Raw genomic sequence first — 17537 nt, forward strand, 5'->3', positions numbered from 1 at the left:
AGGGTGGCGGGTTCAAGCCCGGCCCCGGCCAAACTGCAACCAAAGAATAGCCGGGCGTTGTGGTGGGCGCCTGTAGTCCCAGCTGCTCGGGAGGCTGAGGCAAGAGAATCCCTTAGGCCCAGGAGTTGGAGATTGCTGTGAGCTGTGTGAGGCCACGGCTCTCTACCGAGGGCCATAAAGTGAGACTCTGTCTCTACAAAAAAAAAAAAAAAGAGTTTGAGGCTGGCTCGGGGCCCGTGGCGCCAGCCACATACACCTGAGCTGACAGGTTCAAATCCAGCCCGGGCCGGCCAAACAACAATGACAGCTGCAACCAAAAAATAGCCAGGCGTTGTGGCGGGCCCCTGTAATCCCAGCTACTTGGGAGGCGGAGGCAGGAGAATCGTTTGAGCCCAGGAGTTTGAGGTTGCTATGAGCTGTGATGCCACAGCACTCTACTCAAGGTGACAGCTTGAGGCTCTGTCTCAAAAATTAGAGTTTGAGGCAAAGTAAGAGATACACAGTGTGTATATGAGAGTTTCAAAGAATAAAACAATAGATTAAAACACACACCTAAACCTGGCTTATTGTACCCTCAATGAATCCCCAACAATAAAAACAAAACAAAACAAAAACACCTAAAACTATAATTCCAGAAAATTTTTGAAATACTAAAAAAGACTGAAACTTCACATGAAGAGGACATACTACATATCTAAAAAATGAGATAGAGAACAATAAATGGAATATATTATATAGTAAAACCATAAGATTTTAAAGAAAAATAAAACTCCTTTGGAAATCCATACAAAGGACAAAGTCCAGGGAAAGAAAACATTTCTCTCTGGACAATTTTGACACCAACACTTTATGTCAACAGAATATATTTAATATATTGAAAGAAAAAATATCAGTCAAGAATTCTATATCCATATAAATTGGTTTTAAAATATAAAAGCTGCAGATAGGCTCAGTGCCTGTAGCACAGTGGTTACGGTGCCAGCCATATACACCAAAGGCGGTGGGTTTGAACCCAGCCCAGGCCAGCTAAACAACAATGTCAACTGCAACAAAAAAATAGCTGGGCATTGTGGCGGGTTGTAGTCCCAGCTACTTGGGAGGGTGAGGCAAGAGAATCAATTCAGCCCAAGAGTTTGAGGTTGCTGTGAGTTGTGACACCATAGCACTCTACTAAGGGCGACATAGTGAGACTCTGCCTCAAAAATAAATAAATAAATAAATAAATAAAGCTGCAGATAACCTGTTGAACATTGATATCATGAGTCCTTTCCCAATCTACAAGAAATAAGTTTCAGATAGTCAAATGACCGGCAAGATAAAGAAGAGAGACTACAGGCAATGATCATCAACAGCAGCTAATGTCAGAAAATGATAAGACAATTAGATAATTATGTGCTTCCAGATGGAAGAACATACCACCACCAATGAAGCAGTCTAGCTAAAAGTCAAACTTGAATTTAATCAAGCCTCTAGGTTTAACTACCAATTTATACAAAATACAAAGAGAGGAACACTTATTAAATGACACCACAGGATTGCAATCAACAAAATGCAAACTATGGAAAACTACAGAAAAGACCCAGTTTCTTCAACAATTAAATTATAAGGAAAAAAAAGTTGTAGGGAAAACCTATCTACCTATCTATTAAGAAACTTAAGAGATATTTCAACCAATTGTACTGTGTAGTCAAATAAACACATTTAAAGGGTTCAAATTATACTTATGAAGCAACTGGAAATTCAAACACTGACTGGATATTTGATAACACCAAAGAATCATTATTGCTTTGTTTTTTAGGTATGTTAATGGTATTGCTTTTTTTAAAATTAATTATTTAATTAATTAATTTTTTTTTATTGTTGGGGATTCATTGAGGGTACAATAAGCAAGGTTATACTGATTGCATTTTTTAGGTAAAATCCCTCTTGCAATTGTGTCTTTAAAATTTATTTATTTTTTGAGACAGAGTCTCACTATGTCACCCTCAGTAGAGAGCCATAGTGTCACAGTTCACAGCAACCTTAAACTCTTGGGCTTAAGTGATTCCCTTGCCTCAGCCACCCAAGTAGCTGAGACTACAGGCACTTGCCACAACGCCTGGCTATTTTTTTGTTGTAGTTGTCAATGTTGTTTTGACAGGTCCCAGCAGCGTACGAACTCACCAGTCCCTGGTGTATGTGGCCGGTGCTCTAGCTGCTGAGCTACAGGAGATGAGCCAGTATTGCTTTGCTTTTGAGTGTTCTCATCTTCACTATATTTTAAAATACTTACAAAAAAATATGATGTCTGGAATTTGCTTCAAAATAACAAGGGAGAAAGCAAGTTGCACTGGGATATAGATTAAATAAGATTTGCCATCTGGGGACAGAGGCAAGATGGCCAACTGGAGCCACCTTTCCACAGAGGCTCCCGTCCAGAAGGAGTGTTAAGGACAGAAGGTTAGCAAGTAAGCAGAAGGTTTAAGAGAGAAGGTTGAAGAATGTACATCAACCCTGCTAAGGCTAGCTGCAACCCCAAGGATACAAATAATAGGTACAAAATCCATTGCCCAGCAGATGGGACTCCCCTCCCCCATGAGAACGGCTTGCAGTATACTTTCTACAAACAAGCGAGCAGAGTTCAAACATCTACCCATTTTATCCCACAGGAGAGACCCTCTAAAAACCGGACCTCCTTCCCCTACTAGGGTGCCATGGCACTCTCCTGCCAGGCATAAAACTGTATATATTCTCCACCTGTAATTCTGAACTCCCAGCATTCCCCTCCACTCTCACCCTGAGGTCTGGAAAACTGTCCCCCTGGAGTCCAGATTCTTGGGCATTTTCTTGAGAGGTGTGGATAGTGTGTGGGCTGTGCTGATTCTGCGGCACGGGGGTAAGGCGACAATGGTGGACTGAAGCAACCATACGGGGAAAGGGAGAGGTGGTGCCCCCTGACACAGAGCAGCAGCAGTGGCAGCAGTGGGAACAACAAGGCTCACAGCCCTGGGGAAATTTTGGAAGGATACTCCCTGTCTCTCTGGGCACCAGAGGAAGCCAAGCATCTTCTCTGGTGGCAGACAGTGGCAGAATAGATCTGGGATGGTAACGCAGGCCCCATGAACAAAGGGTATGCCTGAGGCGGTACTGGCAAGGGCAGAGTGCAACAGGACAGAGAATTGAAGATGTATGCACAGAAAGGGCATACTCCCAGGGCGAGGCTGCACCTCGCCCTGGGAGTTTGATTTTGCCCCAACACAGACTGCAAGGGAGATAGAAACACCAGTTCTGGGCAGCAGCACAGACCAGGGCTGAGTTGCAGTTGCTGTGAATTTGAATGGCACCTGGTCCGCAGGGGAATATAACCAGGACAGAATCACAAATTCTGCGCAAATATTAAGTGTCAGCAACATCAATCAGAGATGGGGCTGGAACTGAGTGAACTGCCCCAGCTTCCATTAACCACCCGAAGTTGTCAGGCCTCAGATTCCCCTGCCGGATGGTGGCACAGTGTGGAGGCCTGGCCAAAGAAACATAAGATCTCTCTGTGACTCAGACAGGCTCAAACCCCTGGAGCATCTGCTCATTGGAGGGAACTGGGTCATAGCCCTGTGGGGTTACCAGTGACTGGGTGTGACAGAGGTGAAAGGTGGGGAAGGAGGCATCAATTCATTTGCTGGGGGTGGTGGTGGGGTTATTCTGACTCCACAGAGCACCAGAATGTGTCACACTCATGCTGCCAGCAGACTCCTGCTATTTGGTTGCTGGCGACCTTTTGAACGCCCTCACTTGAGACTGGCTGCTGACTGGGAAAAGTGATTTGAATTTCTTAGATGGGACCAATCACCTGAGAACTATCCAAACTGGTACTCTGGGTATGTGGTTGTGGGAAAGTTTGATTTTCCTTTTCCAGTTGTTACCCGTGGGGGGTGGGGTGACTTAATTGCTGGTATTTCTCCACAGCTGAGACTTCAACCCAGAGTAACTAATTCACTAGGGGAGGACAGAGACGCTGAAAACAAGACAGAGCCACATAGCCCCACCACAACAAGCAGGTCACCAATTTCCCAGGCCATAGCACTGTACGGGTCCTTGGCAAATGCTCTACAGAACATTTCATCCAGTCCCAGCTTTTGGGCAAAGGGCTGGTTAATCACTATTCCTGGAGCCCCCAACCCAACTTCTTATTTGCTCATCTAGACAAACGGTATAAAATAATCATGGGGCGGAAATCAGTGGAAAAACTCTGGTAACATGAATAACCAGAGTAGAACAACCCCCCCAACCCCCCCCCGCCAAAGGAAAGATATAGCGGACACAACTGAAGATCCCATTCACAGACAAATGGCTGAGATGGCAGAAATCAAATTCAGAATTTGGATTGCAATAAGATTAACAGAATGGAGGTAAAGTTGGAATTAGAAATTCAAGGAGCTGGGCGGTGCCTGTGGCTCAAGGAGTAGCGTGCTGGCCCCAGATACCGTCAAACGACCCTTTCACAGGGGTCACTGAGAACATCCTGCATATCAGATATTTACATTACGATTCATAACAGTAGCAAAATTACAGTTATGAAGTAGTACCGAAAATAATTTTATGGTTGGGGATCACCACAACATGAGGAACTGTATTAAAGGGTTGCGGCATTAAGAAGGTTGAGGACCACTGTCTTAGAGGCTTGGGAAGTAATAGTGACAACTATTAATAGGAAAGAGGGCATGAGGAGGAAAGTCAAGTAACTGCCAAAGGGACGTTTTACTCCCCAAGGTACTGCTTCTTGTTATGACTTGGATCATTTACTACTTATTTGAGAGCTCAGAGGTAAGATTATATGCAAGGATGCTGTATAAATGACACAGAAAAAAATTGAGTAAGGGAGGAAAAGAAATGAGACTGTGCATAAGAACTTAATGAAGATGCTGAGTTTTAGTGCAAGGAGAAGTAATTTTGCTACTGTTATGAATCATAATGTAAATATCTGATATGCAGGATGTTCTCAGTGACCTCTGTGAAAGGGTCGTTCGACTCCCAAAAGGGTCTCGACCCACAGGTTGAGAACCGCTGCCAAAGAGTTAGAAGAACCCATTAGCACGGGAATCCCACGATCTCTAATTTTAGGCTAGGTCAAAAAATAACACTTCTAAAACATAAAGATTAGGGAGCAAAGAGAGTTTATACTTGCATTCTAAACTTTTAGGCAGCAGCTGAAACAGCCTCTGGGAAGAGGACTAAAAATGCTAAGCTCTTTGCAAATCAAAACTACACAAAGAGGCTCGGTGCCTGTAACTCAAGTGGCTAAGGTGCCAGCCACATACACCAGAGCTGGCCCAGGTGTATGTGCTGCCTGGGCCCAGGCAGCCCAGGTCTGCCAAATAACAATGACAACTACAACCAAAAAATAGCCGGGCGTTGTGTAGTCCTAGCTACTTGGGAGGCTGAGGCAAGAGAATCACTTAAGCCCAGGAGTTGGAGTTGCTGTGAGCTGTGATGCCAAGCACCCTACCCAGGGCAACAACTTGAGGCTCTGTCTCAAAAAAAAAAAAAAAAACAAGCAAAAAACAAAAAACTACAAAAAGATACTATCTCGCACCCATTAGAATGGCTACTATTTGCAAGGGTACATGTCGGATCTATTAAGTATAGAGTATAAATGCCTTAACACAATAATTAAGTAAACGAGATGAGGTATATATTAACCAGTGCGATGTAAGCGTTCCTAATTCTATATGAAATCAGCACATTGTATCCCATAAATGCATATATATGATCTATGTGTTTATGTATGATTTAGTAAAAAAAAATACCAGTTAAGTGAAACAGCAAAAAAAAAAAAAAAGAATAGTTACTATTAAAAAAACAGAAAATAAATATTGGGGAGGATGTGGGGAAACTGGAACCCTTGTACACTGCTGGTGGGAATGTAAAATGGTATAGCTATTGTGGAAAATACAGAGGGTGATGAAAAAAACGTATTTTATTTTAAGAAAGAAAAAAAACTGTATTAAGGGGTGGCGCCTGTGGCTCAGTGACTAGGGCACCGGCCCCATATGCTGAGAGTGGCGGGTTCAAACCCAGCCCCGGCCAAACTGCAACAAAAAAAAATAGCCGAGCATTGTGGCGGGCGCCTGTAGTCCCAGCTGCTCTGGAGGCTGAGGCAAGAGAATCGCGTAAGCCCAAGAGTTAGAGGTTGCTGTGAGCCGTGTGACGCCAAGGCACTCTACCTGAGGGCGGTACAGTGAGACTCTGTCTCTACAAAAAAACCCCAAAAAAACAAAAAAAACAAAACTGTATTAAAATCATAATATTCATCAGGCATGGCAACACATGCCTGTAATGCTAACACTCTGGGAACCCAAAACAGCAGGATCCCTTGAGGCCAGGAGTTCAGACCACTGTGAGCAAGAGAGATCCCATGTCCACTAAAAATAGAAAAATTAACTGAGTGTAACTACAGGTTGGCACCTGTAGTCCCAGCTATTTGGGAGGATGAAGTAAGAGGTCTACTTGAGCCCAGGAGTTTGAGATTGCTGTGAGCTAGGCAGAGGCCATGGCACTCTATTCAGGGCAACAGAATCAGACCTTGCCTAAAAATAAATAAATAAAATTGTAATAATATATACTAATAACAAAAGATGAATACAAGCCATGTTTAAGTACCTTTTGTGATTGCAGAAGTCAAATGCCACTTGAGTATTACAATTTTAATATAGTGTTTTCCTTTCTGAAAATGTGCATACATTTTTTGGCACCCTCTATAATATGGAGGCCTTCAAAAAATTAAACATAGAATTAACATATATTCTAGCAATCCCATTTCTGACTATACCCTAAAGAATTGAAATCAGGGTCTCAAAAAGACATTTGTACATCCATAATCATAGCAGCTTATTCATAAAACATAGAAGCAACCCAAGTGGGTCTGTTAAAGGGATAACAAAATAGTAGTACATCCATACAAGGGAACATAACTCAGCCTTAAAAAGGAAGGAAATTCCTTTTTTTGCAATATGCTCCAACATAGCTGACCCTTGAGGACATATACTAAGTAAAATACGCCAGTCACAACAAGACAAACACCTTATGATTCCACTTATGAGGTACTCTGAGTAGTCAAAATCATAGAAATAGAAAGTAGAATAGTGTTACCAGGAGTTAAGGGAAGGGGGAAATGAATGTTTAATGGGAACAGGATTTCAGTTTTACAAGATCAAAGTCATGGGCTCAGCATCTGTAGCACAGTGGTTACAGTGCCAGCCACATACACTGAAGTTGGTGGGTTCAAACCCAGCCTGGGCCAGCTAACCAAGAATGACAACTGCAACAAAAAATGGCCAGGCGTTGTCACGGGTGCCTGTGGTCCCAGCTACTTGGGAGGCTGAGGCAAGAGAATCACTTACGCCCAGGAGTTTGAGGTTGCTGTGAGCTGTGACACCATGGCACTCTACCCAGGGCGACAGCTTGAGACTCTGTCTCAAAAAAAAAAAAAAAAAAAGTCATGGATATTGATGGAGGTGATATATTTAATACCAACAAACCAAATACTTAAAAATGGTTAAGATGGGGCAGCGCCTGTGGCTCAAGGAGTAGGGCGCTGGTCCCATATGCCGGAGGTGGTGGGTTCAAACCCAGCCCCAGCCAAAAAAAAAAAAAAAACCACACACAAAAAAAAAAAAAAAAGACTTATGGGCGGCCCCTGTGGCTCAAGGGCGCCGGTCCCATATGCCGGAGGTGGCCGGTTCAAACCCAGCCCCGGCCAAAAACCACAAAAAAAAAAAAAAAAAATTAAAAAAAAAAAATGGTTAAGATGGTAATTTTGTTACATGAATTTTACCATAATTTTTTTTATAAACGCCTTCAATAAAAGCTGAACCATAATTTTTAAAAATTAAAATAAAATACAAAAACAGCTGGGCATATTGTTGCATCCCTATAATCCCAGAATTCTGGGAGACTGAGGAGGGAGGATTGCTTGAGGCCAGGAAGTCAAAACAGCCTAGGTAACATAGCAAGATCCCATCTCTGCAAAAAAGAAAAAAAAATTATTCAAGCAGGATGGCTCAGCTACTCAGGAGGCTGAGGCGGGAGAATCACTTGAGCCCAAGGAGTTCATGATTACAGTGAATTATAACCACACCACTGCACTCCAGCCTAGGCAACAGAGTAAGATCCTATTTTTTTTTTTGTAGAGACAGTCTCACTATATGCCCTTGGGTAGAGTGCCGTGGCGTCACACGGCTCACAGCAACCTCTAACTCTTGGGCTTACGCGATTCTCTTGCCTCAGCCTCCCGAGCAGCTGGGACTACAGGCGCCCGCCACAACGCCCGGCTATTTTTTTGTTGCAGTTTGGCCAGGGCTGGGTTTGAACCTGCCACCTTCGGCATATGGGGCTGGCGCCCTACTCACTGAGCCACAGGCGCCGCCCGTAAGATCCTATTTTTTAAAAAAAAATCCTCGGGCGGTGCCTGTGGCTCAAAGGAGTAGGGCGTCGGCCCCATATGTAATCCAGGAAGTAACAGTACCCAACATTATGGAAGCTCCCACCCTAATAAGAAGCACCCAACCCACTTGGGTGGAAACACAGAAAAGCAAAAAGGGAGGCCAAAAAGTGAATGGAAATGCCTACAGGTCCTGGCCAGAGCAATAAGATAAGACAAGGAAAAAAAAAAAGGAATAAAATATAACACTGTTTTTATTTGAGGGGAACATGGTGATATATACAGAAAATCCGAAGAGAATCTATAATTTAACAAGGTCATAGGATATAAGGCCAAAATATAAAACTCAATTATATTTCTATATATTGAAAATTGAAAAATGGAATAAAATATACCAGTTAAAGTATCACTAGAAACAGCTGAGAATAAATTTACTAAGGCATGTTTAAAACCTCGACACTGAAAATTTATACAAAACACTGTTGAGAGAAATTAAAGGAAAACTTAAATAAACAGATATACAGTCATGCGTCAATGATAAGATACATTCTGAGACACAACATCCGGCCCCGGCGCCCCGAGAGTTGCCATGGAGATGCGCTGCATCCGCTAGAAGGCGTTCGCGATTTTCCCGGGAAAACACCTCCCCCGGGTGAGACTGATTATTCACGTTGATCCAGCCAGCCCTTCATCTTCTCTTTGCTGTCTAAATTGGATGCAGTTAAAAGGCCGCGTCCCTGGGCGCTCCGCGGATTTCGTGCAGCCTGCTGCACCGAAAGGCTGCGTTTGCCGAAATAATTAACTAAGTGCCAGAATGACGGACTACAATTGTGATAAGAAAAAATCTTCAGGGCGGCGCCTGTGGCTCAAGGAGTAGGGCGCCGGTCCCATATGCCGGAGGTGGCGGGTTCAAACCTAGCCCCGGCCAAAAAAAAAAAAAAAGAAAAAACCTTCGTCTACAAATTCAGACACAGAAGTGAAACCTGAACAATTGCCTCCTTGTATAAACCCTGGCAATCCTGTGTTTTCATGTATGTTGGACCCAAAGACACTCCATACAGCAACCTCACTATCAAAACCTCAGATGATTATGTATAAAACCAATTCAGGTCATTATGGTGAATTTTTACCTATGCCACAGTTTTTTCCCTGCAATTATACTCCAAAGGAGCAAGCATTTTCAAACCACATCAGAGCAACTGGATTTTATCAAAATAACACTCTAAATACTACATCTGACAGAACCAGAATTATTGATTTTCCTAATTTTCAACATACTCTCTGAAAATATATTTCTTTATGTATTTAAGAGAAAATATACATAGCAAAAATGACTTTTAAATCAAAGGCTAGAATACCTAATATAGAATATAAAAAGATTTGAATCCTTTTTAAAAATACCTTTAAGAAATAAAGCATTTTAACTGATAACTGAATTAGAGTGACTTTTTAAATAAAAATGTGTTCAGAATTACAAAAAAAAAGATACATACTGAGAAATGCATTGTTAGGTGATTTTGTTGTTATGTAAACATCATGGCATGTACTTACACAAACCTATTGCTCCTAGGCTACAATCCTGTACAGCTTGTTACTGTACTGGACACTGTAGGCAACAGTGGGTAAGTATTTACATATCTAAACATGTCTAAACATAGAAAAGGTTCAGTAAAAACATGGTATTATAATCTTATGGGACCATTCACTGAAACATCATGCGGCACATGACTGTATATATCATGTCAAGAGTCAATATTAAGATGTCAAATCTCCCCAAACTGATCTATAGATTCAATGTGCTGCCAATAAAAATCTTAGGAAACACTTCTACAGAAATTGGCAAGCTGATTCTAAATTTATATGGAAATTAAAGGATAGTCTTAGAAAACAGAACTAAGTTGGCAGAATTAGACTACCTGATTTCAAGACGTACTATAAAGTTAAAATAACCAAGACAGTGTGGTATTGAAGTAAAGACAGACAAATAGATTAATGAAACAAATTAGAGTGAACAGAAATAGACCACACATATACAGTTAATTGATTTTCCAAATGTCTACATAGAAAAAAAGCAAACTTTATCCATCTTCATACCACATAAAAATTAAATCAAGATGGATCACAGACTTAAATATAAAAGCTAAACCTATGGAAGTAAACATAATAAAATACCTACACAATGTTTAGGTAGGCAGAGTTTCTACAGACAGGACATAAAAGGCAAGACACAAAAGAAAAGAAAAAAAATCAGTAATTTGGATTTCATCAACATTAAAAATTTCTCCTCTTCAGAAGTCACCATTAGGAAAGTGAAAAGGTAAGTTACAGACAGGCACAAAATATTCACAACACATTTCTAACAAATGCCTTGCACCATGCAAAGAACTCCTATAAGGAGAACAAGCATGGTGGCTCAGGTCTATAATCACAGCACTTTGGGAGACGAAGGTAGGAAGATGGCTTGAGCCCAGGAGTTTGAGGCTGCAGTGAGCTATGATTACATCACTGTACTCCAGCCTGGTGACAGAGTGGGATTTGTCTTAAAAATAAATAAATAAAAAGGCCAGGCCCAGTGGCTCACACCTGTAATCCTAGTACTTTGGGAGGCCAAGGTGGGTGGATCACCTGAGCTCACAGGTTGGAGATCAGTCTGAGCCAGGGCAAGACCTGGTCTCTAAAATTAGTCAGGCATTGTGGCGGGTGCCTGTAGTCCCAGCTGAGGCAAGAGAATCACTTAAGCCCAAGAGTTTGGGGTTGCTGTGAGCTGTGACAATTTCAAGACGTACTATAAAGTTAAAATAATCAAGACAGCGTGGTACTGAAGTAAAGTATGACAAATGGTAAATAGACATCTATTTGTAGTTACTAGAAAAAGCAGGAAAAAGTTTGCCTCCCACTCTACCGAGGGCTAAAAAGTGAGACTGTCTCAAAAATAAAAAAAAATAAAGAATTCCTAATATAAAGGCTAACAACCCAATTAAAAAATAGGCAAATACTTTGAACAGACCCTTCAGCAAGGTATATAAATGGTAAACACATGAAAAGGTGGTCAGCATCATTCTATCAGGAAAATGTAATTTAAAACAAGATACCACGGTATACACACTTACTAGAATGTTAAAATTAAAAAGACTAACAACACCAACTGCAAAGCAAATGCAACCCATACATTGTCTTTTGTTTTGGTTTGGGTTTATTGTTGTCCTTCTCATTTCCTGAAACACACACACACACACAGTTTTACTCTGTAGCCCCAGGCTAGAGTGCCATGGCATAAGCCTAGCTCGTGTCAACCTCAAACTCCTGATTTCAAGCTATCCTCCTATCTCGGCCTCTGGAGTAGCTGGGATTGTAGGCACCCGCCATGATACCCAGCTTATTTTTCTATTTTTAGTAGAGAAGGGGTCTCACTCTTGCTTAGACTGGTTTCAAACTCCTGAGCTCAAGGGATCCTCCCACCTCTGGCCTCCCAGAGTGGTAGGATAACAGGTGTGAGCCACCATGCCTAGCCTGAAACAAATATTGTTGATTAAGTACAAAATGCTACAACCACTTTAGAAAGCTGTCTGTTAGTTTCTAATAAAGTTAACTCTACAACCTAGAATATTTCCACAAAAAGACTTACAGAACAATGTTCACAACCGCTTTATTCCTCACAGCCAAAAATTAGAAACAACCCAAATAACTGTCAAGAGAACAGATGAATAGAAGTATATTCATTCAATTGACTGCTATAGCAATAAAAAGGAACAAATTAGTTTTACTTTCTTTTTTTTTTTTTTTTTTTTTTTTTGTAGAGACACAGTCTCACTGTACCGCCCTCTGGTAGAGTGCCGAGGCGTCACAGGGCTCACAGCAACCTCCAACTCTTGGGCTTACGCGATTCTCTTGCCTCAGCCTCCCGAGCAGCTGGGACTACAGGCGCCCACCACAACGCCAGGCTATTTTTTTTTTTTGTTGCAGTTTGGCCAGGGCTGGGTCTGAACCCGCCACCCTCAGCATATGGGGCCGGCGCCCTACTCACTGAGCCACAGGCGCCGCCCTAGTTTTACTTTCAATAAGGTGAATGAATCTGAAAAACGTTACATTGAATAAAAGAAGCCAGAACAAAACTGTATGATTCCATTCAAATCAAGGTATAAATAAGTAAGATTAATACATAGTGATAGAAACTGAACAACTAGAAAGAAGAACAAAGGAACTTACAGGGATAATGGAACTCTTCTAGATTTTGGTAATGGTAACTTGGGTGTATATTTAGTACCTGTGCATTTTACTGTGTGTAAATTATTACCCAATAAAAGGCAAGAGAAGGCCATAAACATATTTGCATTAACTTTTTGTTCTTTTGTGCAAAGGGAGGTTGAAAAATAATACATCTATTTGTAGTCACTAGAAAAAGCAGGAAAAAGTTTGTCTCCTAATTCAAACAATATGCCAACATCACAAAGACTGAATTTTTTCCAACAAACAATCTATGGGTGATCTTTCTCAGATTATGAGCCATAAACTACTGGGGAGCCTATGTTCTCATAACCATACACTTTTGTTAGTTTTGTAATCAAAGCAGACTAAAATTTGAAATATTATCACATGGGAGGGTAATCTGTGGAATTTTTTTTTTAACCAGTAACATACTAAAAATAAATAAATAAAAATTAAAAAAATTAAAAAAACCCAGTAACATACTCATATATTATCAAGTATTACATCCTGCATATATAATTGTAGATGCTATTACTTTTATACAACGGCAGTACATGTTTGTTTTCAGCAGCATCACCACAAACACGTAACATGTTGCATTATGATGTTATAATAGCTATATCACTGATAGGAATTTTTCAGCTCCATTATAATCTTTTTTTTTTTTACATACCACGACACCCCCTCCCATCCTTCTCCCTCCTCTTTCTCCCCACTCTCTCATATATGTGGAATTTGTTGACCTCGGTGACATTATAGCTGCACTCTACCCAGGGCAACAGAGTGAGAACCTATCTCAACAAAAGTGCTGTGGCATCATAGTTCACAACAACCTCAAACTCTTGGGCTCAAGCGATTTTCTTGCCTCAGCCTCTCAAGTAGCTGGGACTATAGGTGCCCACCACAATGCCCAGTTATTTTTGGAGACAGGGGCTTATTCTGGCTCAGGCTGGTCTTAAACCTGTGAGCTCAGGCAATCCACCTGCCTCGGCCTCCCAGAGTGCTGGGATTACAGGCATGAGCCACCATGCCTGGCCCCTCCTTTGTGCTTCTTTCTAGACAATCTCCAATATGCAGAGTCAACTGCTCCTCTGATTTTTTTCTTTCCTTCCTCCCTCCCTCTCTTTATTTCTATGTTTCTTTTCTCTTTTCTTCTCTCTTCTCTTCTGTTGAGACAGGGTCTCACTCTGTTGCCTGGGGTACAGTGCAGTGATATTGTCATAGCTCACTGCAACCTTAAACTCCTAGGCTGAAGAAATCCTCCTGCTTCAGCTTCCCAAATAGCTGGGATTATAGGTGCATGCTACCCCACTCTGCTAATTTTTCTATTTTTTTTGTAGAGATGCGGTCTCACTATGTTGCTCAGGCTGGTCTCAAACTCCTAGCCTCAAGCAATTCTCTCCTCTCAGCTTCCCAAAGTACTAGGATTACAGGTCTGAGCCACTGCACTCTGCCTACTCCTCTGATTTCTATTACCGTAAGTTAATTTTGCATGCTCATGAATTACATATAAATGAAATCTTTTGACATACACTTGAAGTTTATCTTTTTTTATAAAGATATATTATTATTCAAAAATATTGGAAACTAGTGATTGTGATAAATAAATGTCTAAATCTTTACTAGTAAAGCCACCAAAAAGTAGTTGAAGAATATATGGCAACAGAGGATATCATGTAATATATTTAAAAGAGAGGCCAGGTGAGGTAGCTCATGGCTGTAATCCTAGCACTTTGGGAGGCCAAGGCAGGATTGTGTGAGCCCAGGAGTTGAGTCTGCACTGAGTTATAATCAGGCTACTGCACTCCAGCCTAGGCAAAAGAGCAGGACTCTGTCTCTAAAATAAATAAATAAATAAATAAATAATTTCAAAAATTAAAAAAAGGAAGTATTATAAACTCTAATATACTGGGAAAACTAAGATGTTATTTTTAATAAACAATAAGAGTCAAGAAATAGTTTTTCACCTTAAGTTTTGGATATATGTGGCGCAGAGAATCTGCAGTTCCCATGTCAGCCTCATCAGGAATACACACAATATCTGGCTTCATCTTCATCTTGAATTCTGCACATAGAGCCTTTTGGACATCCCTGGTTGTAACCACAATGACTTCTATAGCACAAAAGAAAAAAAGAAGAAAAAACATAAAAGCTAATTAACTATTTCAATTAGATCTAGTCTATTTCCCGGTGTAATAATAACTATACTACTATTATTGAGCCTTTTCAATATGTTTTGCCTCCATTCTCTCAACTAATCCTTGACAATCTTATTTTACAATGAGCAACCTTGGACTAAGAAACGATTTTGCTCAGAATGACATGACTAGTAAGCAATTGAACCAAGATAAAACTCAGGTCTGTCTGATTAGTGCCCACGATTCGACTAATATGTTACATGCAGCTTCTTGATGTAAAAATTTCAAAAGAACATTTGTTAAAACATAAAAATAGGTGGCACCTATGGCTCAAAGGAGTAGAGCGCCGGCCCCATATGCCGCAGGTGGTGGGTTCAAACCCAGCCCCAGCCAAAAACTGTAAAAAAACAAAAAAACATACAAATAGGATCATTTTTTTCTTCTGAGACAGAGTCTCACTATGTTGCCCTTGGTAGAGTGCCATGGCATCATAGCTCACAGCAACCTCAAACTTGGGCTCAAGCGATACTCTTGGCCTCAGTTTTTTATTTTTAGTAGAGACGGGGTCTCTTGCTCAGGCTGGTCTTGAACTCCTGAGCTCAAACAATCACCCTCATGAGCTTCCCAGAGTGCTAGATTTATAGACATGAGCCACGATGCCCAGCTAGGATCACATTTTAAATCTTCATTCAGTATAAAGAAAGAGCTACCATCATTTCTTACTAGGTAGCCATTAGTGCTTTACCAAGGATCACAATGAAACCTAAGATGCAGCAGTTTTCACATAACAGATGTCTTCACCTTATCCATGTAGCTATTAACTAAAGACAAAATCTTAGGGTTTTGTCATGGCTCTTTGGTGAGATAATATAATCCACTACAATGTAACATGAATTGCTGATTCTGAAGATCTGATTGTAGCACGTCTCCAATAATTTCCATTTGTTCCATGATAGTACTCCAGGTCAGAACTACCACTCCGTTTCATTGTAATCATTCTTTGCTTTTCTATTTTCTTCCCTTCTCCCTTTTCTTCCTCTCTCTTTTTCTCCTACAAATCATTTAATCTTCTTTCCTTCCTTCTCTCGTTTTTCTTCCTCTCTCCACCCTGCTTTCTTTTAGTAACTAACTCATTCACCCAACAGATACAAAACATTTAGTATATAAAGGACAAATAAACACTGAGAATTCAAAAACAAACTCAACATGGTTCCTATCCTCAAGAAACTTAACATGGAGAAATTAAACAAGAAAACAATTAGCTAAGGAAGATGTCATAAAGAAATGGCCTTTGAAGTAAACCATGATGAATTCAAGCTCAGCAAAAATTTCTTTAGTACATAATATACAGAAAATATTGATATTATAAGGATGAATTAGATGCAGTATTTGCTCTTAGGGAGATAATGAAGTCTTCCATGCCACAAGCTAGAATATAAAACTGCTTGAAATGTGCTGAGATAAAAAAACAAAATGTGATAGAAGAATAGAAGATAGAGGGGCAGCACCTGTGGCTCAAAGGAGTAGGGTGCTGGCCCCCTATGCCGGAGGTGGCGGATTCAAACCCAGCCCTGGCCAAAACTGCAAAAAATAAAATAAAATAAATGTAATTGCATGTGTAAATATAAAAGACTGAATGGAAACATAAAACAAACAAACAAACAAACAAAAAAAGAATAGAAGATAGAGTGATTCATACTGTTTGGGATTTTGAAGAGGTGACATTTCCATAGATTAGAGAGAACATTTTAGTGGACAGTGTGAAGGTAGTAATTACAAATATGAAATAGTAAGTATTCTAATTGGACCAAGATTCTTTTGTGTGGAAGGAGACAAAAACTAAGCAGGACTATGTAAACTTCTCTCTGTAAAATCAAGTATATGAAAAGACTGAACACAGGCTTGGCTATTAAACTCCAGAATCCTACATTTAGGAGGCACTCCCTAAATTCTGAGTGAGGCTCTGTGAGAAGGAATTTTCCATATAGTGGGTATTAAATATACTATAGGCTAGGTATAATGGCTCACAACTGTAATTCTAGCATTTTGGGAGGTGCAGGCAGAGGACTGCTTGAAACCAGGAGTTCAAGACCAGCCTGGGCAATATAGTGAGGCCTCATCTCCACAAATAATAAAAAAAATTATCCAGGCATGGTGGAGCACATCTGTGGTCCTAGCTTCTTAGAAGGCTGACCACTTGTTCACAGGAGTTCAAGGTTACAGATAGGTATTATTGAGCCACTGCATTCCAGCCTGAACAACAGAATAAGATGCACATTTATAACTTTGACTCAAACTGTACAAAAGCAATTTATGTAACCAAAATATGTGTACCCCTGTAATATTCTGAAATAAAAAAATGAATGAGACTCTGTCTCTAAATCAATCAACCAACTAACCAACCAACCACAAAAGACCACCTCACATAAAAACTAAAGATACAGCAAAAATAAAAAGCAAAAAAGGTACAGAGGACAAACCTATAAAGAGTTACTGAAGAAAAGTAGGATATGTTATTTTTTTATTTTATTGTTATTATTTTTTCAGATAGTGTCTCACTCTCTCACTCCGTTACCCCAGGCTAGAGTGCTATGGCATCAGCCTAGCTCACAGAAATCTCAAACTCCAGGGTTCAGTCTACAGCTATAATATACCTATACAGCTGTACCATCCTGAATGCCCAATCAAGTCAGATCTCAGAAGCTAAGCAGGGTCAGGCCTGGTAGCACTAGGATGGGAGACTGGGAACACCAGGTGCTATAGCCTTTAGGGGGGCT

The 17537-nt window shown here is 40.6% G+C and overlaps 1 protein-coding gene across 6 annotated transcripts in view; it reads right to left on the reverse strand.

Moving 5' to 3' along the window:
* EIF2B3 (eukaryotic translation initiation factor 2B subunit gamma) overlaps positions 1-17537 on the reverse strand; it is a 135067-nt gene that overhangs the window by 111334 nt on the left and 6196 nt on the right. For all 6 annotated transcript variants that reach the window (XM_053575030.1, XM_053575032.1, XM_053575029.1 and 3 more), the window contains exon 3: positions 14590-14735. In XM_053575030.1, the coding sequence (XP_053431005.1) occupies positions 14590-14735 (146 nt within the window). The remainder of the gene's footprint in view (positions 1-14589; positions 14736-17537) is intronic.

This window comes from Nycticebus coucang, chromosome 22, assembly GCF_027406575.1.
Source record: "Nycticebus coucang isolate mNycCou1 chromosome 22, mNycCou1.pri, whole genome shotgun sequence".
Lineage (NCBI taxonomy): Eukaryota > Metazoa > Chordata > Mammalia > Primates > Lorisidae > Nycticebus > Nycticebus coucang.